The sequence below is a fragment of the Mirounga leonina genome, unplaced genomic scaffold (assembly GCF_011800145.1).
Source record: "Mirounga leonina isolate KUSES-001 unplaced genomic scaffold, KU_Mleo_1.0 Mir_197, whole genome shotgun sequence".
Taxonomy (NCBI): Eukaryota; Metazoa; Chordata; class Mammalia; order Carnivora; family Phocidae; genus Mirounga; species Mirounga leonina.
Window position 1 is genome coordinate 11,053,229 of NW_023270494.1, and position 25,365 is coordinate 11,078,593.

At 38.0% G+C, this 25,365-nt stretch overlaps 1 protein-coding gene across 7 annotated transcripts; it reads left to right on the forward strand.

Annotated features, from left to right (window-relative positions):
* The first annotated feature begins 1,169 nt into the window (after positions 1–1,169).
* On the forward strand, positions 1,170–25,147 carry LOC118024332 (ATP-binding cassette sub-family A member 8-like). 7 transcript variants are annotated; one of them, XM_035026173.1, is made up of 10 exons: positions 3,211–3,923; positions 9,370–9,471; positions 10,550–10,754; positions 12,245–12,409; positions 18,067–18,240; positions 18,420–18,533; positions 20,610–20,624; positions 21,378–21,443; positions 21,902–21,993; positions 24,905–25,147. In XM_035026173.1, the coding sequence occupies exons 4-10, from the start codon at positions 12,404–12,406 to the stop codon at positions 24,906–24,908; spliced, it is 471 nt and encodes a 156-aa protein (XP_034882064.1). In that variant the 5' UTR covers positions 3,211–3,923; positions 9,370–9,471; positions 10,550–10,754; positions 12,245–12,403; the 3' UTR covers positions 24,909–25,147. The 7 variants fall into 7 exon arrangements, 4 of the variants coding, with proteins under 4 accessions (XP_034882061.1, XP_034882064.1, XP_034882060.1 ...); XR_004683082.1 differs by having other exon boundaries at positions 3,212–3,923; positions 21,902–23,320; positions 24,143–25,147; XR_004683083.1 differs by having other exon boundaries at positions 3,212–3,923; positions 21,902–23,320.
* Positions 25,148–25,365: the final 218 nt, after the last annotated feature.

The window sequence follows — 25,365 nt, forward strand, 5'->3', positions numbered from 1 at the left end:
TAGAAACATTTTCCATCTAGACCTGGCTATTTCCCTCCTCCCCTCCAAGGAAAGGTTTGTGGTGATAAATTCAGTGACTTAAATTGATATAGAATTATTAGATTTTTCTTATTGCTTCTTGTGTTACTTTTGGTAGGTTGCATTTTTAAGGATTTCTCATTTAATCTGAATTTTCAAATTTATTAAAATATAATAGTTTATAATACCCTCATTACTTTTTGATATTAGTGGGATTTATAAAGAAACTTTCCTTTTCATTCCTGATATAAGTAATTTGTTCTCTGTTTTCTTATTTTCTTACTCAGCCCTCCTAGTATAATCTACAATTTTTATTATTATTTTTTAAGAATCAAATTCTGGCTTTGTTGGTCTTTCTCTTTGGGGCAACTAGACTTCTCTATTGGGTTAAATTTGCTGTTCTATTTCTAGCTTCTTAAAGTGGAAGTTTCGGTCACTGATGTTCAACCTCTTTTCTAATATACGCCTTTAGAGCTATGAATTGCTCTCTAATCATTACTTTAGATATAATCCCAAGTTTGATATGTTGTATTTTCATTATCATTAAGAAATAATGTTTTCTAATTTTTCATTTTGATGTATTTTTTAAAATATCATTGTGGCATCTCTTCTGGGTCCCATTTCTTATTTAGAATTGCATTCCAAACATCTATGGAAACACACATGCATGTATGTATGTATATACATCTGCATGCATTATTATTCTATTTTCAAAAATATTTCATTTTTTTAAAAGATTTTTTTTTTTATTCATTTGAGAGAGAGAGAACAAGAGCATAAGCAGGAAGGAGGAGCAGAGAGAGAGGGAGAAGCAGACTCCTGCTGAGCGGGAAGCCAGTGGTGGGGCTGGATTCCAGGCCCCAGGATCATGACCTTAGCCGAAGGCAGACGCTTAACTGACTGAGCCACCCAGGCGCCCCCTAGAAAATGTATCATTTTAATCTATATTTCCTTTTGGGCACCCAAATAATTAAGTTAGCCAGTGGTTTACATATTTTTAAATGTTTATTTATTTAAAAGTTTCAGTTAGATCTGTTTTCCTTCTCCACTTACTAATCTTTACTTTTTTTTTTTGCTGTCTCTTTGCTTTGGCTTTCTTTCTAGTTTATTTTGTTGTGATTTTACTAGCTTTCTGTGCTGGAAATGGACACTTTCTTTTTATTTTCTTTTTTCCAGTAAGAATATGTGTTGGAGGAGGTCACAAGGAGGACAGGACTGCCCCAGGCCCCCAGGGCTGGCCCCAGCAATCCCAGGCTGCTCGCCTCCTCCCTGGTCCCTGGAATGTGTGACCCACCCGCCTCACCCATGCCAGAGCCATTTTGAAGATCTCAGCCTTCAGAAAGCAATGTGCTGTTGAGACCATATGGAGGGTGTACATGACTGAACCCCATTAAGGCCTTTGTGTAAACAATTAAGATTCTGGTGGCCAGTGTGGAGATCTCCCTGTCTGGCCGCGTGGGAAACAAGCCTCCTAAGTAAGTCCCCTTGCTTCTTAAACCCGCCACCTGCTATGGAGTGGTCTGCCTGTGTCTCCTGGCCCTCTGCCTTGGTGGGAGGTGTGTGTTTGGGGGGGCGGGGGGCAAGTTTCAGATGTCACCCAGAGAACTCCTGAGGGTGTGAACCAACACTATTTAAGGCCATGAAAGTCTCCTTTAATCACTTACCTAAATATGTGCCCCTGATTCTGACCTGTAGTGTCATGAGCACTACTTTTTGTAAAATCAGGAACTTCCCGTTTTATGTCCCTTTCCACTCAAGAGGTATTTAGAAGGTTGTGCTGTTTCCAGATGGACCACCTTTTACGTTCTGCTACTAATTCTTAGCCTTATTACATCATTTTCTCAGTATTCTCAGAATACTGTTTATAGTATTATAGTATTTCTTGGAGTATATACTTGTCAAGATGTTTTGGGTTCCTTCCTTCTGGCTACTTCTTCAGACAGAAGATTCTGGATCTGAAAATTAGTTCAGGACTGGGAACTACACAAGGAATAATAAGTTTTTATTGGAGTCATGGTGACTGCCTCTTACTCTCCATTCTTGACTCGTTCTGGTTGTAGCTATTAAGCAGCATCCCGTTGGCTGCCTACCTGTTCTGCCCCCATATGGTGGTAAGGCTTCTACATTCTACTTCAAGTAGAATGTAGAAAAATATTGCTTCTAAGTAGACTGTGTAAAGTTAAGTGTGTCTCTTGTAATCCCTAGAGCAACCGCTAAAATACCTACACAAATATATGTGGTTTAACATCACAGTGGATAAATTGGAATACTTAAATTTTTCAGATAAGACAAAAGAAGGTAGGAAATGAGAAACAGAAGAATGAAAATCAGAGAAAATACATAACAACATGGCAGAACTGAATCCTGAAATATCAGTAGTTAGGTTAAATGTAACTGGTCTACACATACCAATTAAAAGGCGTGTGTTATCAGATTGGATTTAAACAAACAAATGAACAAAAATGATGTCAATGTAGGCTGTCTAAAAGAAGCTCACTTCATATAGAGTTATATAGATAGTTGAAAATAAAAAGATGGAAGAAATATACCATGGGAACCAATCAAAAGGAAGTGGGAATGGTTATATTAAAATCAGACAAAGTAGGGGCGCCTGGGTGGCTCAGTTGTTAAGTGTCTGCCTTCGGCTCAGGGCATAATCCCAGCGTCCTGGGATCAAGCCCCGCATCGGGCTCCCTGCTCAGCGGGAAGCCTGCTTCTCCCTTTCCCACTCCCCCTGTTTATGTTCCCTCTCTCGCTGTGTCTCTCTCTGTCAAATAAATAAATAAAATCTTAAAAAAAAAAAAAATCAGACAAAGTAGACTTCCGAGCATAGAAAGTCACCAGGAATAGAGATGGGCATTATTACATAATGATAAAAAGGTCAATTCACCAAGAAGACATACCAGTTCTAACTATCTATGTACCTAACACCACAGTGTCAAAGCGGATTGGACAAGACTAGTGAGATCTGAAAGGAAAACAGAAAAATCCATAATTTTTGTTAACATCGTCAGTACTCCTCTCTCAGTAATCAGCAGACCTAGTAAACAGAAAACCAGCAAAAATATAGAAAAACTGAACAGCACCATCAACCAACTAGATCTAACGGATATCTATGTAATACTCCACGCACTCAACAGCAAAATGCACTTCTCCTCAAGTGCATGTGGAATATTCACCAAGACAGATCATATCCTGGATCACAAAACAAGTCCTAACAAATTTGACATACAAAATAATTTTTTTGACCATCATACAATTAAACTAGAAATCAATAACCAAAATATAACAGGAGCATCTCCAGACACTTGGAAATTGGCCCATATTTCAATAATTCACGGGTCAAAGACTAAGTCATGAGGGAGATTAGAAATATTCTGAGCTGAGTAAAAATGAAAAACAAATGAAAACCCTGATTATCCAAGTGATGATGTCAATCAGGCACTGGAGAGCCCTGTGTAGAGAGGAGCTTTTCTCTGATTCAACTGTTTACTTTCTCTTCAAAGGCACTGCTTTCAATGGTGATATTAGCCAACAGTTACGTGGGAAAGAATAGACAAAAGCTTAGGAATACTGGAACTCCCTGATAAGATTGCTCCTTATGATATGATATGGACAGGCCACCAAGTGTAAATTCCACTGCGTTCTGCAGGATTTGGCCGAATGTCAATGAGAAGCCCAGCGGTCCAAGAGGGATCACGTGAATGCAATGTTTGGCAGGGCCCACAGAGCCCAGGCTGTAACTTCTGAAGCTGGCCTTCACAGGAAATTTTCATAGAAGTCAGTTAAAGCAGATTCTAGAGATGTGGTAGAAACCAGGGAAAAATGTGCATTGTTTTCTTCTAAATAAGGAGATCAGTGGATAAACTGTGCTTCTCAGAGTCCTGGCCTCAAATGTCTCAAAAGTAAGTTCACCGTATTTTTTCCGTGTTGTGATTTGTGTTTGGAGGTTTTGTTTTTTCCTTTTTTTCCCTCTCGCAAAATTAGAAATAAGCCTTTAGGAATTGAATGCTGACCCTCTGTGGGAAAATCATTTTGAAAACTAATGGGCTATCTTGATGTTTTTGAACACTCAGTGTTTAATATTGTGTAAATGAAAGCACTGAATTAAAATACACTGTTTTATTAAACATTATGCAATTGTTAAATGATTTTTAACCAGAAACTGAGCTTGGAAATAAGCCGAAATTTGCTTTAAAAATTTAGGAAGAACTAAGTATCTTGAAAATTGATTTGTAAACCTGAGTTTTTTCCAAAGTGATAGATATTTACTTTTATTGCCCAATAATGTTAGGGCATTTTGGATAAACTGTTCTATGACTCTGAGACTGTTTACCAAAAGCATTTACAGAAATATTTGTCTTGTCTCTGGCTCTCACTCTGGGGCTCTGCAAATTTGGGAAATGTAAGATGCTTTCCAGGATCTTTTACTCTGTGCACAAGATGTACTGAGTCAGAATTGAAATATGCCATGTTTCCTTATCACAATATTATTTCAAATGCACTTTATTTCCGTAAACAGAGATTTCAAGCTCCTCAAATGTTAGCATTTTGCTCTGACTTTAACAAACATATAAGAGGAAAAAAATCAGAGTCCTCACAACTTGAAACTGCTGCATGCATAGTAAGGAATTCAGGTTGTTCGTCTTTTGATAAACTACAGAACACACATGAGTTGGGGGGAAATAAAGTAGGCGATACTAATTTCCAAAGGAAAACCGAAGGGACTGGAGCCAGGCAGAAGTTTCTTAATCTGGCTAAAGCCTATCCAAGCCTTTTCAGGTGGAGTTTCTACCTTCCATCGCAAGAACAAGCTCAAATATATCACAGCATCCCCAGAGTAACCTGGGTAACCCATTAGCAAGTTTAATTAACTATAGGTGGCTAAAATAAATTCACTTTGTGTATTCTTTAAAGATTGAACAAATTTCTGTATAATAATAACCAGAATGATCAGGTTTGAAATTTAGCAGAGAGATAATTTCTAGAAAGTCTTTGTCTGTAAGAGGATAGGGATAGTAAATTGTGTGGAGTTTCCATTTGAAAAAGAAAGATATTTTTCCAGGAAAGACCCCAAATTAAGAGTAGTCATTGAAGGAATATCTTTTATAAGTATCTTTGTATCTTTGGGACAGGAAGAAAACATGGGGAGGGATCCTTGATAAATTTCAATAGAAGGTAATATGGACAAAACTAGAAGCAGAGGAAAAACAGGCTTCAAGTGAGAATAAAACACAGTGAAAGATAATCCAAAATGAAAATTTATACATGACTAAATTCACTTCTTAAAAATATAGCATCTATCAGCTTGGATTTCTAAAAAGAAATTATGAATCTTTCTTACATTAATCACACATTAAAAAAATGTGCAAAAGGTTAAAAATAAAGAGATGGATAGGGGAACCTGGGTGGCTCAGTCGTTAGGCATCTGCCTTCAGCTCGGGTCATGATCACAGGGTCGTGGGATCCAGTCCCACATCGGGCTCCCTGCTCAGCAGAGAGCCTGCTTCTCCCTCTCCCTCTCCCCCTGCTTGTGTTCCCTCTTTTGCTGTGTCTCTCTCTGTCAAATAAATAAATAAATAACCTTTAAAAAAAAGTATACACAAGATAAAATGCAATTTAAAAAAAAATAAAAAATAAAAAAGAGACGGATAAAGCTACATTAGGCAAATATTAAGCTAAAGTCTGCGCTATTATCAGAAGTAGAAGCGACCTACCCTTAAAATATGAATAGTAGAGCAATGTTTTATGCACCTAATCTCTTAGTCTTTAAATGCACACACTAAAAAGTAACAGAGATACAATAAGAAATTGGCAAACCTATTATCAGCCTGGAAAAATTTAATAGAATTCTATCATGAAATAATTGATTTAGTAAATGTAACATTAGAAAGGATACTGAAAATTCAAAGAACACAATTATAAAACAAACTAAAAGCTGACATATGTTTATTTCAAGCATCTATGGAATATTTCCAAATATTAATATATGCTGCGCCACCAAGGAAGTCTCAGGAAATTTCAAGGAAGCAATACCTTACAGAGTCGCAATTCCTCTGACCACAGCATGATCAAATGAGAAACCAAAAATAAAAAGCCACTAAAATCAAAGAAACACAATATTGTAGAAGCTAAATAGGGATCCTAAGTAATATATCTGTGGTCTATAGCTGCATTTACATTGCACAGCAAAAGAGAAAGAAGCAACAAATAACACATAACAATAAACATTTATAGCTGGGATGCATGGGGTGATTTAGTTTTTTGGGGTTTTTTTTCATCTTTTTTTTAAAATTTAATTTTATTATGTTATGTTAGTCACCATACATTACATCATTAGTTTTTGATGTAGTGTTCCATGATTCATTGTTTGCATATAACACCCAGTGCTCCATGCAATACGTGCCCTCCTCAATACCCATCACCAGGCTAACCCATTCCCCCACGCCCCTCCCCTCTAAAACCCTCAGTTGGTTTCTCAGAGCTCATAGTCTCTCATGGTTTGTCTCCCCCTCCAATTTCCCCCCTTCATTTTTCCCTTTCTACTATCTTCTTTTTTTTTAACATATAATGTATTATTTGTTTCAGAGGTACAAATCTGTGATTCATCAGTCTTATGCAATTCACAGTGCTCACCATAGCACATACCCTCCCCAATGTCCATCACCCAGCCACCCCATCCCTCCCACCCCCCACCACTCCAGCAACCCTCAGTTTGTTTCCTGAGATTAAGAATTCCTCATATCAGTGAAACTGATATCGTATGATACTTGTCTTTCTCTGATTGACTTATTTTGCTTAGCATAATACCCTCTAGTTCCATCCGCGTTGTTGCAAATGGCAAGATTTTGGGGGGGGGGTTTGATGGCTGCATAATATTCCATTGTATATATATACCACATCTTCTTTATCCATTCATCTGTTGATGGACATCTTGGCTCTTTCCATAGTTTGGCTATTGTGGACATTACTGCTATAAACACTGGGGTGTGTGTACCCCTTCGGATCACTACATTTGTATCTCTGGGGTAAATACCCAGCAGTGCATTTGCTGGGTCGTAGGGTAGCTCTATTTTCAACTTTTTGAGGAACCTCCATACTGTTTTCCAGAGTGGCTGCACCAGCTTGCATTCCCACCAACAGTATAGAAGGGTTCCCCTTTCTCTGCATGCATGGGGTGGTTTTTAGGAGGTTCTGCTGATCTTGGATAGGCTTGGATCCCTAGAGTCTGGCTGGCCATAGTCTGATGTAGGCTACTCTATACTGGCATGACTGGGATGACTCAGCTCTGTTTCATATGCTTTTCAGGTCCCAGAGGCTGGCCCAGTATTCTCTTACAGCCATGACCAAGCCATAACAGCAAGCAGATACACCCAAGGCCTCATAAGGGCTAGGCTGAGAATTGACACATAGTCACTCCCACTCCTTTCTACAGTCAAAGTTATACTCTGCCTTTAAGGAAGGAACTCAAGAGTTACCAGACAAAAGGTGTTGACAAAAGTAGAGTGAGGAACTGGGGCTTCTGTGTTGGACAGGAGGGGTAAAAATGGGTGTCTTTGTCTTATTCCCAATCATAGAGGGAAAGCTGCCAACCTTTCACCCATGAGTATGATGTTAGCCATGGACTTATTGTATATAGGCTTTATTATGTTAAGATATATTCCTTCTATACGTACTTTGTTGAGGGTTTTTATCATGAAAGGATGTTGTCTTCTGTGAAATGTATTGTCTGCGTATTGAGATGATCATATGATTTTTACCTTTCATTCTATTCACGTGGTGTATAACATTTATTGATTTACATATGTTGCACCATCCTTGCATCCCAGGAGTGAATCCTACTTGGTCATGGTGTGTGATCCTTTTAATGTGTGATTGCATTCAGTTTGCTAATGTTTTGTTGAGAATTTTTGCATCTAAATTCCCCAGGGATGTTGGTCTGTAATGTTCTCTTCTTTTAGTGTCATCTGTCATTGGCCTCGGGGTAATGCTGGCCTCACAGAGTGAGTTTGAAAGTATTCCCTCCCCTTCAATTTTTTGGAAAACTTTGGGAAGGACTGGCATTCATTCTTTTTTATTTTTTAATTTTTAAAAAAGATTTTATTTTATTTGAGAGTGAGAGAGCACAAGCAGGGGAGAGGGGGAGAGGGAGAAGCAGACTCCCCACTGAGCAGGCAGCCCGACTCGGGACTTAATCCCAGGACTTTGGGATCATGACCTGAGCTGAAGGCAGACGCTTAACCAACTGAGCCATCCAGGTGCCCTTCATTCTTTTTTAAATGTTTGGTAGAATTCACCAGAGAAGCCATCTGGTCCTGGCCCTGGGCTTTTCTCTGTTGGGAGGTCTTTGATCATGGATTCAATGTCCTTCCAGCTTTTCTTTTGTGTCTGATTTCTAGTTTCCTATCCTCATGGTCAGAAAAGATACTCAGTATAATCTCAATTTGCTAAGACTTGTTTTGTGGCCTGTTGTACAATCTGTTCTTGTATCTGTTGGGAGGTCTTGGATATGTGAGAGCTGCTTCATGCCTCTTTGGGTAACAGCCTGTCTCTGCTTTGTGTCAATGCTGGGTTGCCAAGCAAACCTCAGCAACAACTCACCTTTGCTTAGGAATGGGGGCAGGGAGGTTTCCCACCCCACCCGTGGTGGTAGATGGCCATTGCTTTTTACTCTATGCAAGGGTCATGTTACGTCAACTAAGGTGTGTTTAGATAGGTGTTGTTGCAGCCCACTGAAAGTCAAGCCATGGGCACAAGGAGTGCACTGACTTTGCAATAGGGGATCCAAAGGAAACAAAGCTCTGGGGGAAAGGCCCTAGCTGTCTGGGGCTCCCAGATATTACTGCTCTTGAGTCAAGAGCTATTGAAAACACACAGTGAAACCTTCACCATCCAGGCACTTTGCATTGGAGAAAATCATTTAGTCTGAGCAGCGGGGAAAAAAAAATACAGTCTCTAGGAATGGGGAAAATGAACCACTCTGACACCAGAAAGGAGGGCCTCTTCTTCCTGCAGTGTCTCTTCGATCTTCTCTGCTGACAAAGCTTTACATCGTGCCGGCTGGCAAAGAAAACGACTTAAAAGGCTGAGATCCATTTTCATAGAGCTGAGGCAAGACGTTGGTCACTGACACAATGCATGACCAAAAAAATAAGGGAGCAAAGAGTTTGGAAGTGGAAAGAAAAGAAAGCTAGGGGAGTCATAACACGCTAACTTTGGAACTCACAGAGTCCAAGCACTCATTTGTAGCACTGCAATTATCAGGCTGCTCTTTTTCTGTTTGCAGGGTATGTCTTCTCATGAAGAGCGTCACATTTACGTTATCTTCTCTTTTTCTTTCTTCTTAAACAGGGCAAAATGATTAAGAGAGAAATAAGTGTGTGTCAACAGACATGGGCATTATTATGCAAGAACCTTCTGAAGAAATGGAGAATGAAAAGAGAGTCCTTGATGGTATGATTCAGTATCTCTGTCACTTCTTATTTACAATATGGAAATGTATATTTCCTGGGAAGTAACCATACTTTATCTCCCCTTCCAAAAACCAAACCAAACCAGAAAACCTCTCTACAAGAGAAGGAGTTGTTCCTCGAACTGCAATCTGTCTGCAGACCTTTCAGTTGACACAGATCCCAAGTTGAGGTCTAAAGTCACTGACACTGGCCAGCAATAGAAAATCCAATAAATGTTTTAAAAGTCAGTGGTCACATGTTTGCTAGGGCTCCTACTCATGGATAGTCAGGTTTAGACACTGAGATTTTGAAGGCATGGTTAATTAACCCACGGAAGTAGGTAACTGGTATATTCTCTTTTGAATCTTTCTCTTTTTAAAAATAAGTCATTCTCTTCAAAAGAGTGGAAAACTTGGAAATGTTATTAGTACCAAGAAGAAAATTAGCATTAGCTCCTATCATTTTACCATATAACAAAAATCCTGGTTGAACTTCGATATCTTCTGAAAATCAGATAGATATAAATTAGTAGCATTTTTAACTAAATTAGAATTTTACTGTCTAATTGTGAATTTTTTCTATCATCATCCATTTAGGAAATAAAGTGATGTCTTATTGGAAGTTTGCAGGTGACCAACAATGATAACTAACAAAACAGTCTTTCTCCAGTTGCCTGAATTGTGCTGTTTCCAATACCAGGATCTTGGCATGTAGCCAGTATATTATTACTCAGTAAGCAGTGCCTTGGAACTGTCTCATGTAACACTAGGCTCTCAGTAGAACCAGATACAGCATGAGTAGGTCATACCAGCTGGTAATAATTTATAATAGCTTGCCTCTCATACTTTCATGATCAGTGCATGCTTTAGACTGGTGCTGTGGATCAATACACTTGAATACCTATTAAGAGCTCATTGGAATTAGACTGCTGAATTTTGTACCGTACATATTTTAAACAGTTCATAATGTGGCGTATATTGAAAGCAGAAAAATGCACAAGACAAACTGTATGACCAAATGATTGTGGATAACTAATTCAAAATCATAATTTTCTTTATTCTTTCTCTTGGATTGTGTAGGAATGGTTGACCCCATTGCTCCTCCTACTTTGTTTGTATCTATATCCTACTAATCATAAAGTTAATGATTTTTCTTCACTGCCTGCTGTGAACCTGGGACCGGTAGACTCATTTAAAGATTCTACATTTTCTATTATATACACACCTGTCACCAATACAACCCAACAGATAATGAGTAAAGTAGCCTTAGCTTCCTTCATGAAAGGTGAGTTTTCTAGCAACCAAGAGGAATTTCTGATGTCAATTTTTGGTTCATTTGACTGCAGAGACATGCATTTAATTTGCATTTCAGTTGATAAACTGTGTTGTCAAAATTTATAGATTATGTGAAATTGAGTGCACAGTCTCTCAGCAAAGAAATCTTGATCTTGCATAGGGTTTGGGGAAGCATGGAATATAGTGTTTGGAGACTTTGAAAAGCAGGACTGTTTAGGGAATTGTTGACATTTGGCTGTGGAAGCCTTCTTACTAGAATGAGACTGTCACTCTAGTATTTGCTTATTATTAGAGACAAAAACAATGAGTCTTTTCTTGAATTTGATTATGGGAGTTCTATCTCCAGCTTTTTACTACCAAAAATTGTCTTACTATATTTGAAGATTCTATTGATGAGCATTCTGAGTTTCAAGTTTCCACCCTTCAGTGTTAAGATACTTACCAGTGAAAAATAAGGAGAGCATTATGACTGTCAAAGTCACTTTCCTTTAGAATAATTTTCTGAAATCAGAAGAGAAACAGCCTAGTGCAGAGGCAAGAGAACTAGTCTTAATATTCATTAAATGCTCTCATGCACTAGATTTTATAGAGCCTTTATTCTGTAGTAATAGAATATTATTCTGTGATAATATTATTCTGTATTATATTTTTCTGTACTCTGTAGTAATATTATGTACTAATAATAGATATTATTGTTTATTTTACAAATAATGGAAATTGAGTGATAAAGCTTACATGACTTGCTCAAGATCACATGGATTTAAGGAATAGATTCCAGAAAAAGAATAGTTCTATCAAAATACGTGCTGCCTTTTTCCTCCACTTGCATCTTCAACACTCCCACCCCAATCCAGGACTTTCTTTGCATTCCTTCTCATTCTTTCAGTCTTAGTGAGACCTCTATATGGCATTGAACACAATATCTGCTGAAAAGAGGGATTATTTTAGTGATGTCAATATAATCAGGTAACTGGTATATTCTCTTTTGAATCTTTCTCTTTTTAAAAATAAATCATTCATGAGAAGACATATATAAGTATTTTCATAGCATACCAGTTAATACCATACTGTCAGGATTATTAAAGGAAAGTGAATTTTTATAATTATTTCCATCTGCTATAAGCCAGAGCCTAATTGTGATTTAAACACAATGACCTACCATTCGTGACCATTTTTTTACTACAATTGTAGATTTATTGCAATGCTAATTCTCCTGTGAATAGTTTAATTTGTATGGAATAATATTATATGTGATTGAAATTGGTTCAAGAACTACAAATGAAAATAAAATAACTAATTTTCATGTAGTTCTTCTGAAGAGCAATGTCTCTTCCCAAACTTTACTCTGCCTGACCTACTCAAAGTTGATATTTGATTTTATTTCCATAAAGAACTCTAGTAAAAGTAATTTATCATGACATCCTGAAGTTGATCTCCTAGTAATTTACTAACAAATATATTCCCTTCTTGTAATGGCAGGTATAAAAGTTTTGGGGCTGTCCAATGAAGAAAATATTAAAGAATTAATGCCAGATTATCCTGAGGAAGTAATACAAGTCATCTTTACTAATACATTCTCATATCATTTGAAATTCTTGCTGGGATACAGAATCCCGACAAAGAAGGAACACAGGGACCATGAAGGTAACTTTTCCAGCTATGTAATTCCATTGCTGTCCACTTCAATTATGTCATAAGTTATATATAGGAATGGATGTTAATACAGCAAATTTAAAAATCCCTATCTGCAATGTGATGTCAACAGGATAGTCAACACATTTTAAAAATGTACATTGGTTTTTGGGTTTATTAACATACTGTATTAGATAGTTGTTATATATGGTTTTATATATATATTTCCATATATGCATGTGCACATATACATATATATTAAATGCAATATGTGGTTATAATATATATTGCTAAAGGAAAGTAAAATTGTTTATGGATAAAATAGAAGCTTCTCTTCAAATGTCTGAGTAAGCTTATTTTTGAGGGTCCAAAATGAAGAGGGCACCAAATCCAGAGTGATTGATTATTGTTAATGCTCTATGATTTTGCCAATCTCACCAACCAAGAGGTTTGGGTTTTAGCTACATGAGGACAGGTGAGAAGATCTTGGGTTTATATGAGATGGACATTTCTGTATTAATTTGGAAACTGGAGAGACTATATACTCAGTGAATGCATAGACAAGAAAAAAGGCCAAGATGGTTTTTAAAAAGAATTAAACAAGTAATTAAGAGAGTATGCTATTACCATAGTAAAAGACAGATAGACCAATGAAACAGAAGAAAGAAACCTGGAAAGCTCTCACATAAACATGAAAACTAACATATGACTGAGAAGACACTGTGATTGGTACTGGGAAAATCATCTCTCCGTAAAGAACAAAATGAAATTATCTCATACTAAACAACCAATTCCAGGTACAGAACTCAGTGAAAAAAAAAATCCTGTAAACTTTCTAGAAGTCAGTATAGGAGAATATCTTTATAACTGCTGGATAGAATAGAATTCTTAAAACAAAAAATACATAAACTATAAAAGAAAAGTTTACTTAATTCAGCTAGATCAAAATTAAGGAATTATCTTTATCAAAAGACATCAGAAAGTGAAAAGTAAGGGCAAAACTTGTGATGAAATATTTATGCAAATGAAACTAACAAAAAGTTAATACCAGAATATATAAAGATTTTCTCTGAATAAATAAGAAAAAAAAGCATAGAAATAGGAAAGAAGTGAAAGATATAAATAGGAACTTCATAGAAGGAGAAACACAGATCAAGAATGAACACTTGGACCTGCATTAGTAATCAGGGAAATGCATTTAGAAACCACATGTGATATCATTTTATATTTAACAAGATTGGCCAAAAACAGTAAATAGAACGATACAAAGTATTGACAAGGATATGTAGCAAAGAAAACCCAAAATTATAAAAATATTTTAAACATTTAATATTGAGAAATTTTATTTTTAAATTGAAGATGTGTATAACTTATAACCCAGCATCATAGAAATTTTATTAGTGAAAGTCTCATGCCTGTGTTAAAGATTTGCAGCCTATTCTCCTCTCCTTCTGAGGGCATAGAATAATTGTTTTGTAGCTATAATCAGATACCTAGATTCAAGGCATTGAAAAGCAGATATGAGTTCTCTATACCCTTTCCTCACCTGCTTCTGCAAGCTAGATGGAAACTGTCACCTTGGGACCCCTGGTGTGAAACAGAGGACCTCGCTCCCCCCCTTCCAAAGACCTGTGCTGAATCTATAGTCTGAGTGAGAAGTAAACTGTTGCTGTGAAAAGACATTAAGATGTTGAAGGTTGTTACTAGGCATATCATAGACTATCCTGATGATACACACATATTCATGAGAAGACGTATATAAGTATTTTCATAGCAGTGGCTTTTTTTTTTTTGTAATAGCAAAAAGAAAAAAGAAATTAACCAAATTGTCATCTATGAGAGAATGGATAAATACACTGAGTTGCATTCCTGCAATGTGGTTCTACACAATCATAAGAAGAAAAAATGGGGCCATCTATATAAATTTCAAAATCATAACATAGAACAAATGAAGCAAAATGCAGAATGATGACTGTAATGAGGTAGAAGATAGAAAGTTCAACAATTTTAAATTATGTGTGTAGTTTGGGGATACATTACAGAAGCTTAATGGCATATATAAACACAAAGTTCAGGAAAGCAGTTAGCCAGTTAGGAGCTTGCTGCTAGGAAAAGCAATAAGATCATAGACAATATACAGGGGATTCCAGTTGTATTTGTAATGATTTATTCATTTTTAAAATTTGGCCATGGTTACATATGTGTTCATTATATCATCATTTGTAGGCTTGAACTGTTTCCAAATGACTTTTAAATATTTAAAATGTTAATGAAACATGAAACATGCATTTAATTCTAATACTCAATTTTAATTTTTCATATTAAATATCACCATCTCTTTAATGCAGTGTAATACTCAATGGACTGGTAGGCTTTTTTTTTTTTTTCCTTTTCTTTTTCCAGTTTCAATTATTTTTTTTTTATTTATTTTTTATTCTTATGTTAATCCCCATACATTACATCATTAGTTTTAGATGAAGTGTTCCATGATTCATTGTTTGTGCACAACACCCAGTGCTCCATGCAGAACGTGCCCTCCTCAATACCCACCACCAGGCTAAACCCATCCTCCCACCCCCCTCCCCTCTAGAACCCTGTTTGTTTTTCAGAGTCCATCATCTCTCATGGTTCGTCTACCCCTCCGATTTCCCCCGCTTCATTCTTCCCCTCCCGCTACCTTCTTCTTCTTTTTTTTTTCTTAACATATATTGCATTATTTGTTTCAGAGGTACAGATCTGAGATTCAACAGTCTTGCACAATTCACAGCGCTTACCAGAGCACATACCCTCCCCAGTGTCTATCACCCAGTCACCCCATCCCTCCCACCCCACCCCCCACTCCAGCAACCGTCAGTTTGTTTCCTGCGATTAAGAATTCCTCATATCAGTGAGATCATATGATACATGTCTTTCTCTTTTTGACTTATTTCACTCAACATAATACCCTCCAGTTCCATCCACGTGCAGACCTGTGGTTTCTTGCAACCAGTGCTAAAGGCCATTGACTACAAAGGAGCATGGGAAGTTGGGGGTTGGCGGGTAATGAAAATGCTCTATACTTTGTGAGTGTGAGACAAGAATACATGCCTTTGTCAAACCCCTTGCAACTCTATACTTAACGGGGATATTTTTTATTGTTTCAAAATTACATTTCAAAAAAGTTAATGAAAAAGAGATGACTGAAATAAAAGGAAATGGTATTTTGAAAATGTGAGAACTTAGATAAAAAACAAATTTCAATGTTTAACTGACAATCTGTTTATACATTTTCATTCACAGACACTCATTAATCCCAATGAATTTTTAATGTATCTACACATATTTGGAGCATCTTGTAAGGTGATGATTCTGATTCCGGAGTTCTGGGTGGAGACAAATTTTGAGTGGCAGTCATAGGGTGGTGAATTTATGACTAATCAACCCAGGCCAACTCACGTTAGTTTTATTTACAGATCTTAATAGAATATCCTTCAATGGTTCCATTTTTGTAACTTATTACACAAAATGACCTTGCATAACCATCTTTATCTGTTTCAAACTTCCTCCCTCTCCCAAGTAATTCTGTTGTCCAAGGGAAGGGTGTGCTATCTGGATAATGTCCTCTTCTCTTCCTGGTGTAGAACCTCCAGGAATCTTGGGGAATGCCATTTGCTGGCCTGATGTGACTGTCAGTCATCCTGGTGTTAACATAGTCCCAATTTAAAAATGTCTCCCATGGGAAACACAAACACTCTCTTTCTCTGGCCACAATCCTATCATGGTTCTCCCAACACCGTGGCCACTGTCTGTCTGCCTCCGTTGGAACTGCTAATTCTTCCCCATTGTGCCTAAATTCTGGAACCCCTCAGAGCTGGTCTCGTAGCTCTCTCATCATGCTAGAGTCATTCTCTCCTTGGCAAGCTCACCGAAGCCCCTTTACCTAACCCGTCACTCACAGCTTTGACCCCAGCCCAGATCTCTAATTTCTAACATTACCTCCAGGGCTGATGCAAACTCCCTTCTCAGGGTTGCTCCTGGGAGCAGCATCACAGACTCAAACTTCACGTCTCCAAAGCTGAATTTGTGATATTCTTGAATGTGTACCCCCTTCCGTATTTCCTGCCTCCATAGATGGCAGCACCATGTGCTCAGGTGCTCTGTCAGTAACCTAAAACCACAATTCGTCCCTCTCATGGCTTCAACCACAGATCAGTCCAGCACCAGAACCTTGTCAGTCGTGTGAACCGAACAGGCCTATGCTGGGAGATTTTGATATGTATCCTTAGATCAGATTACATCTAAGATGGGAGCCTCATTTAGCTAATCAGAGACCACCAGCAAATGAATTTAACTATTTATAAGTAGTTAAGTAGTATTTTTAAATAGTTGATAAGTAGTTTATTTTTTTTTGTTTTTTTTTTAAGATTTTATTTATTTATTTGACAGAGACAGAGAAAGCAAGAGCAGGAACACAAGCAGCGGGAGCAGGAGAGGGAGAAGCAGGCTTCCCCCCGAGGAGGGAGCCCGATGTGGGACTCGATCCCAGGACCCTGGGATCATGACCTGAGCCGAAGGCAGACGCTTAACGACTGAGCCACCCAGGCGCCCCGATAAGTAGTTTTAAAATATGTAATTTAGTATGTTTATTCAGAGAATGACAAGGAATGCAAAATACATAATATCTATGAATGTAATAATAATATATATATTTATTATATACAAAGAGACAGCACAAGTCTCTCCCCAAAGATGATGTATTTTATAGATATAAAATACTATATCTTATTTATGATTATATTCTCCATAAATATATAAAATAATATGTATTCTTATATACATATAAAATTGCTTTATTCTTTTAATTATAAGTAAATGATGCATTAGGGTCATTTTGGCATAGCACACATTCAAATATTTATTACCCAGCCAAATATTTATGCATACATACATCAATATTATTACATTCATAAATATCATGTATTTTGTATTCTTTGTCATTCTCTGAATAAACATACCAAATCCATATTTTAAAATTACTTATCAAGTGATGTGGGGTTTGGCACAAATTAAACAATTATAATAAACAATTAAACAAGTTTGAATATATTTTTTCTTTCAAAAATAATTAAATTCAGGGCGCCTGGGTGGCTTAGTCGGTTAAGGGTCTGCTGCCTTCAGCTCAGGTCATGATGTTCGGGTCCAGGGATCGAGCCCCATGTCGGGCTCCCTGCTCAGTGGAGAGTCTGCTTCTCCTTCTGTCCCTCTCCCACTCATACTCTCTCTCTCTTTTGGTCTCTCAAATAAATAAAATCTTTAAAAAAAATAGTTAATTTGCTGATAGTCTCTGATTAGCCAAATGAGGCTCCTGTCTGAGATGTAATTTGATTTACGCTCCCAAACATCATTAATCTCTATATTGTTTACTGCAGCGCTAATGCCTTGATTACACTTAGTTCTTCCCTTCACATATTTCTACCAGGTGTGTGATGAACATCAGTGTTGTTAATCAAAGCAGCAAACTGATCACTCATGTTTGGAATTATCCGTATCCCTTGGTCCAGATGATGCATATAGCATGACACAGAACTATTACAAATGAAAATTTTGTTTGAATATTTCCTTACATAAGCCATATTTTCTTAAGCCTCAAGTTGAAATGCCACTTTGTATCTTTGCTGTTTTTTAATCAGAGCAAAGCTCAGTCCCAGCTATGGATTTCGGGCCTCTTCCCTTCTGCCTACTGGTGTGGGCAGGCGCTGGTGGATGTTCCGATGTACTGCTTGATCTTCCTTCTTATGTATTTGATGGACTATGGTTTAAATGCCCAAGACACTCTATTTACAGTTGTAAATCAGATTATACAAGTAAGTGACCATCTTCACAGAACAAATACCCTGTATGATTTAATGGAAACATGTTTGCGGTGATACCTACATTGTCATAAATGAAATAACTGTAGAACCCTGTGCTCTAACAATCTTTTGGACCCTAACGTTTTTTTGGAGTGCATTTGTCTTTAACTAAACATTCCTGTTGATTTCAGATCCTGTGTGCGGTTGGCTATGCCGCCTCCCTTATCTTCTTGACATATGTGATTTCATTCATTTTTCGCAAGGGGAAAAGAAATAGTGGCATTTGGTCTTTTTGCTTCTCTATGGTAAGTATATTTCTTGTGAACATTCATTTTATGCATTTATATACACAATTCTGAGCCAGTACTTTAAAATGTGCCCTCAGTAGAATGAAAAATTAGTATTACAGTCTAAAGTATTTTGTTTTCCTTAGGTAGGATCCTTTTCAAAATCTGCATCTTTTTCCTCTTCCTAATTTCTACACTTGTCTCTTTTAAAAGTCGCTAAATTGTTTCTAGAACCATAAAGTATTTGCTAGAATGAAACCTGGAAGCCATTGTGTCTTCTTTTTACTGAAAAAGAAATAAGCACAAAGACCTCCACAAAGATAATATAGGATAACAAATATTGTTGCTAACATAGTTAAAACTAGAAACTACTTCTCCATACTCTACTAGAATTAATTCCATAAAAGCAACACTTATTTTATCTAAATGAGGAAGGAAAAATATGTGTTATCTCCTAGTATCTATTCTGATTCCCTGTCATTTCAACTGCCAAAGGGTAAATTATCATTTCAACAAATACTAGTTGGCTTCCAACAATGTGTCACAAACGAAGATCGATAATGCAGAAAAAATAAGACTGTTCAACCCCGAGAGGGCATTCAGAGGGTAAACAGAGAAGTAAATAGCCACTTACTAAAGCAAAGTGATAAGGAAAAGATTATCTCCTCTTAAAAGACTGTTTCTATGACAACCAGAGAAGGGAAAGATTAACTCAAGAAAATGAGAGCACAGATTTCCTTGAGGAACTGAAACCTGAAGAGTAAGATTTTAGTAGCTGGAGAAGACTGATGAGTCAGAGAATGAACAGAAACTCAGGCGAGAAAGTCCAGGCTTATCCTGGGAACTGGTAATAATCTGGCATGGATAAGGGAAGAGAACAAAGTGCAGCGTGGGCGTGGCCCTAGTTATAAAAATATTGGTTGCAATCACATTGGCCTTTAATCATGCACTCAAGAATTTATTCTACAGGCTGTGGGAAGCCGTGGAAGCTTAGAGGGCAGAACAGAAATTCGATCAGAAATATACTTTTAGGGGCGCCTGGGTGGCTCAGTTGATTAAGCAGCGGACTCTTTGATTGCAGCTCAGGTCATGATCTCAGGGTCTTGAGATCAAGCCCCACATCCGGCTCCATGCTCAGTGGGGAGTCTGCTTGAGATTCTCCTTCTCTCTATGCCCCACCCCCCACTCGCTTGCTCTCTCTCTCTCAAATAAATAAATAAATCTTTAAAAAGAAAGAAAGAAAGAAAGAAATATACTTTTAGGGAGAATATGCTGAATGCCATAAAAATGGTAATTTGTAACAGAAAGAAGTACAAAAACTGTTAGGAAGCTTTTATCATTGCAGTGTTTTAGAAGAAAAAGCCGAGAAAAAGGGGATACCAATACCCTTGTCCCTGTAACTATCTCTTATTCCTGAATTTTGAATTTGAGTACTTCCACTGAAGCCACTCCGGGTTGCTCCATGCTTCTCTTTCCCCACTGGTGTCCCTAACAGAAGTCTTCTCTGTTGCCGTTGCATGATTTCCAGGAGATATCAATTTGTGTTCCCTCTGATTATTGCTTATCTACTAATTTTACCTCCAAAGCCAATATAGTGCCAACTTTCTTCCCTTTCTGTAATGAAAGTAAGTTATCTATTAGATCCTAGATGTGTCCAGTCATGTCTCATTCATGACACTCCCAGTTAAAGGAATCTGGCTAAGTCCCTGAGAGAACATGTCGATGGAGATACGCTGAATCCCTTGCATTTCTGAGGTGGGAGTTGAAATTAGGAATATCCTCAAGATGAGCCATAACCACTCTGGAAATGCAGAGTGGTTAACGTGCATGTTCATATCTTCTTTAGACCACCATCTTCTCTGTGTTTATATTGCTGTTTGAGCGCTATGGACATGTCACGCTGTACTGTGTCACCTTTTTAGTACCACATGCCACGTTAATTGGCTGTATGTTCTTATATTTTCAGGTAAGTAATGCTGCTGTCTGCCCCAGTGTCCTGGGAACTCTTAACCAGTTGCGGAAGCTATGCCTGGGGGGCTCTCCTCCATGCTGAATATACATGGCATTTAAAGATCTCTACCTCATGGATTCCAGCTGAATTCCTTCCAGGTAGGGCAGTGTGCTACAGCTGAATCATGTTAGAAAACCTGGCCCTGGTCCATGTGTGGGGAGACAGGGTAATAGGTGGTGGGAAATAGAGCAGCAAATAGGCAAATGAAATACCCCTAATCTTTGGGATCTCAAGATTCTAGAGAGGCATTCAATAGGAATAAAATCTCCACCCCCCCTTTTTTTTCTAGATAGAAAAGCATCAACTTCTACAACTATATAGATATAGATGTAGAAGTATCAACTTCTACAAATGTATAGATATAGATGTAGAAGTATCAACTTCTACAAATATATAGATATAGATGTAGAAGTATGGACTTCTACGAAAGGAACAAAGATAGAGTACGTGAGTGAAGATGGGGAAAGGGAGGGGAAAAAAAGGAAGGGGCCTTCTGAAGGATCAATGGGCATAGGAAGGTATATGAAGCTCTGGGGGATAAGGAGAAAGCACTGTTTCTCTCTCATTATTTGGGGAGGCTAACACAGATACCCAAGATTGTATCACCAGGTAAGGAGTAACGGCTAAACCTTTTATTTGTGCCTCAAATAAAAGCACAGTGCCTCATAGACCTTGGGAGGAAGGAATACCACCTCTTGCTACACATTTTGGAATAGACATCTACCAATACCCATGGTGAAATCAGGGCATGTGTTAGTAGGACCGTTCAGTGGGTCGGTTCACAATTATATAGATAAAATCCATGAAACCAAAAAACTTCCTATTTAACCATTGTTCTTTTCCTTTTGCAGGTGTTCATATTTTATTTCCAGAATGAAGAATCAGGAAGTATAGAGCTATTTCTGGTATTCTTAATTGTAAGAACACACTTGTCTTTAACAATCTTCGTGTCTTTTACTATACTGAAACTTTTTAATTCCTGTACACACAGTGAAACTTTTTTTTTGTTAAGGTAAGCATATGGATATTTGTAGCCCATGGAGATAAAGTATTTGTAAAATACAGAACAAATTTTTCTCTAAAGATTGACTGACCAGATAATATGCTTCCCAAATTTTGAAAACACTGTACCAGTATTAGCACAAGTGACATAAAGTAATGGTATTCCATAATTATATTTGTTTCCAATGCTCTGTAAACAAGGTTGAAAGTGAATTTGATAGTTTCACAAATTTAAAATAGATCATTGGAAATTCTTAATGGTTTTTCCAACTGTATCTTTGGAGAAGTCCAACTACTTCTAATTCACTTCTGATGTGAAACATTTTTCTTGGAGTGTTTCTAATCACGCATCTCTCTCTCTCTCTCTTCCTAGCCTTTCCTTCATTTTATCATCTTCCTTTTTATTCTTCGATGTCTGGAATGGAAGTTTGGAAAGAAACCAATGAGGAAGGATCCCTTCTTTAGGTTGGGAGAGATCAAATTGGCTTCTTTTATTTCAGTCATTAACACTTAAAATTTTTTTCCTGCATAAATTAACAGTCAGTAAAGAACTGCCAAGTCTGAGGTAACAACCATATGCCAATACAAAAAATAGAGATCTAGGTACCTAAATCAAAGAGGATTTTAAGTAGAGAGGGAAACAGACCTGAAACATTGATTATTAAGGGCTCTGACACCATGTGCAGTAAAAGGGTGGGAAAAGCTACATGCCGCTACTTCAATTTAAATAGCAATCCATTTAAATAGATTCGTAGTTGAAGGAATGCTGCCAATCCAGGAAGGAAGGATGGAATGATCAATAGGCCAAAGACAGCAGTAATTGTCCCCTTTTTTCTGTGGTAGTAAGAAGCCCAACTGGTGGATCACAGATTGGTCCAGTTATTAATGGGACTTAAAAGCTGAGACTGTCTTTTTACACCGTGCAAGGACACGGCCATAAGCATCTTATTCCCTCTGTGTCTCCCATTGGTTTCATCTTTACCTATTACAGACAGTTGAGTGGGCAACTTGCAAGATGACCTTTACCTATTTATCTATTCATCTTTAACTATTATAGACAGTTGAGGCGGCAAGGAGAAAGATGACCTTTAAGAAATCTAAGATCAATATGGGGGATTAGATTGAGGTAAGAGAGAACAGAATGACCTATATATGGGTATGAAAGACCAGACTTAAAGTGGAGGAGAAAGTGAATCTGACACACATTCCCAAGAAATGGCCAGGTTTCTGAGGAGATCAAGCATCTAACTTGTATTTTCTGAGACCATCCTGACTTCAAATACTCTGACTCATTATCCCCATGGGAATGTAATACTGCCAACATGGCAGTGGTATTAAAGCTAAGGTTTCCCGAAAGATTACATCATTAAACTATGCTATTAAAATCTTCTGTTAGATAATAGATACTAAGCTGCCCAGTGATAATGGAAAAAGAATCTTCCACAGATAAGTAGGATGAAAGGTATGTACGAAGCAAGGGTCACTAAATATAGCAGTACCCTTGATAGGAACTAGGTTGGGAAGGGAGGAAGAGTCACCTCACTGAAAGGAGGTTATGATAGTTTATTAATTACCCAACCTACTCAAAGCATAAGATTTAAAGAATGCACTATTCTTAATACAAGGATGAAAACCCCGTATCAACGATTCATGGATGGCTCTTGACTCTAGAATTTCTCCAAGAAGCAACGATGTTTATCAAAATCCAGAAGCACCAGAAGGGGAGGATGAAGATGTTCAGCTGGAAAGAATGAGAACAGCAGATGCCTTGAATTCCACAAACTTTGATGAGGTAACACCTATGCAGTACTCACTTCATCAAATAACACAAACGTTGGTCAGTTAACGTAGTCAGTCTACGAGTCTGAGCCTCAAATAATCCTGTCCATACAAGCACAGATCATGACTTCCTTTTAGTAAGTAATCATCTTGTTGACATTGAAACAAACAGATTAAAAGTCACGTCAGCTCAGTTTGTTGTCCTTGGAGTAAAAACCAAGAAATGGAGTACAACTGAAGTTGCAAAAGCCAAGAAAGAACTTTATTTTATTTTTTAAAGATTTTATTTATTAGACAGAGAGAGAGCACGAGCAGAGGGAGCGGCAGAGGGAGAGGGAGAAGCAGGCTCCCCGTGGAGCAAGGAACCCGATGCGGGACTCAATCCCATGACCCTGAGATCATGACCTGAGCTGAAGGCAGACGCTTCACTGACTGAGCCAGCCAGGTGCCCCAGAACTTGTGAATTTTAGAATGGGAAAAAAGCGACACATTAGCACTACTCCTTGGAGAATGGCACTGTACGGACTGCAGGGAAAAGTCTGGTCGCAGCCCGTTGTCTTGTCCTTAGAGCAGGACTCAGTACTTCTCCAAGTCTCTTTGCTCCTGTTCTGCACAGAATAATGTGCTTCTGAGTAACTGCCTTGGTAGGAGGGGGAAACGACCATCTCTTCTCTCCAAGACTGAGGACCAGGATTGGAGAATGGCCAGGAAAGGTGTCCCCTCATGGAAGGTCTCCTGTGATGGCATGGCTTGTGTTGTGAGGGGCCACACCAATGGGAGGACAGAGGTTCAAAGTTCATGGAGAGAATTAAGGTCTGATGTGATTTACCTACAGAAACCGGTCATTATCTCCAGCTGCCTGCGCAAAGAGTATGCAGGGAAAAGGAAATGCTGCTTTTCCAAGAGGAAGAAGAAAATCGCCACAAGAAATGTCTCTGTCTGTGTTAGAAAAGGTTTGACCCCTATGGCCCTTCCCCTGGTGGCCTGGGGCCCTCATGAGCTTTATTATGTCTTGATGAGAATCGTTCTGTACATCGCCTCTTGGTTTCCCACACAGACACATCAGCAGGTGACCTTGACAGCACCTTCGACATGTCCCATTTCTAAGTTGAATTAATCAACATCTACACGGAAACCATAAGCACTATTAAAACAAACCACTGAAGCCATGACGTATCTATTTCGTGAGCATGGTTGATTTCCTAGTGTTTGTTCTATTTCATAAGAGAAAGAACTGGGGTTGTGCCCAGTGCAGTCTGAAGGCTTGACCAGCAGCTGTTGAGATGACCTCATTTTGTGTACTGACCACAGTACTTAGGGTCACAGGAGACAGAGTCTGACACACTGGCTTCCAAGAGGGGCTTTACCCCTTCCCATAGGTGTGACCGTGGGCAGCTAACCTCATCTCTGAGAGCCATCCCCAAATATGTACACAGGGATTATGACAACAACCTCTCAGGCTTGACGAGTAGATGAGACACCGTATATAAAGCACAGAGCACAACACTTGTCACATAGCAAGACTTCAGACTATGTTTTATTCTTAATTTTACTATTAAAGTCAATTCATATTAAGTGCAACCAATTTTTTTTTCAGGTGAGGTTTTAGGATTATTAGGACACAATGGAGCTGGGAAAAGCACATCCATTAAGGTGGTAACTGGAGACACGAAACTGACTGCCAGACAGGTAGATGAATTGTGCAGAGAATGTGCTATCTCGTGGTGCTCAGAATAAACTTGTAAGATGTGAAAGCTTTGTAAAGAGCAAATCTCATTTAGTCATTAGATGACAGAAGTAGTTAAAGTTGCAGACTAACATCTTCACAAAGTTAACATGTTCATACATGGAAAAATTAATCACTGGCAGGGAATAATTACTTATGCCTTCAATGACATCTAGAGGGAATATCCAGTATCTGATCAGAAATCAACATCAGAATCTATACAGGCCTTAGTTATCATACCATAAAACACATGGAGTTGCACTTTTTTTTTCTTGGCAACCATCTGTTTCCATGTATTAACAGTGAGTGCAGTGTAACACATTACATTTTTG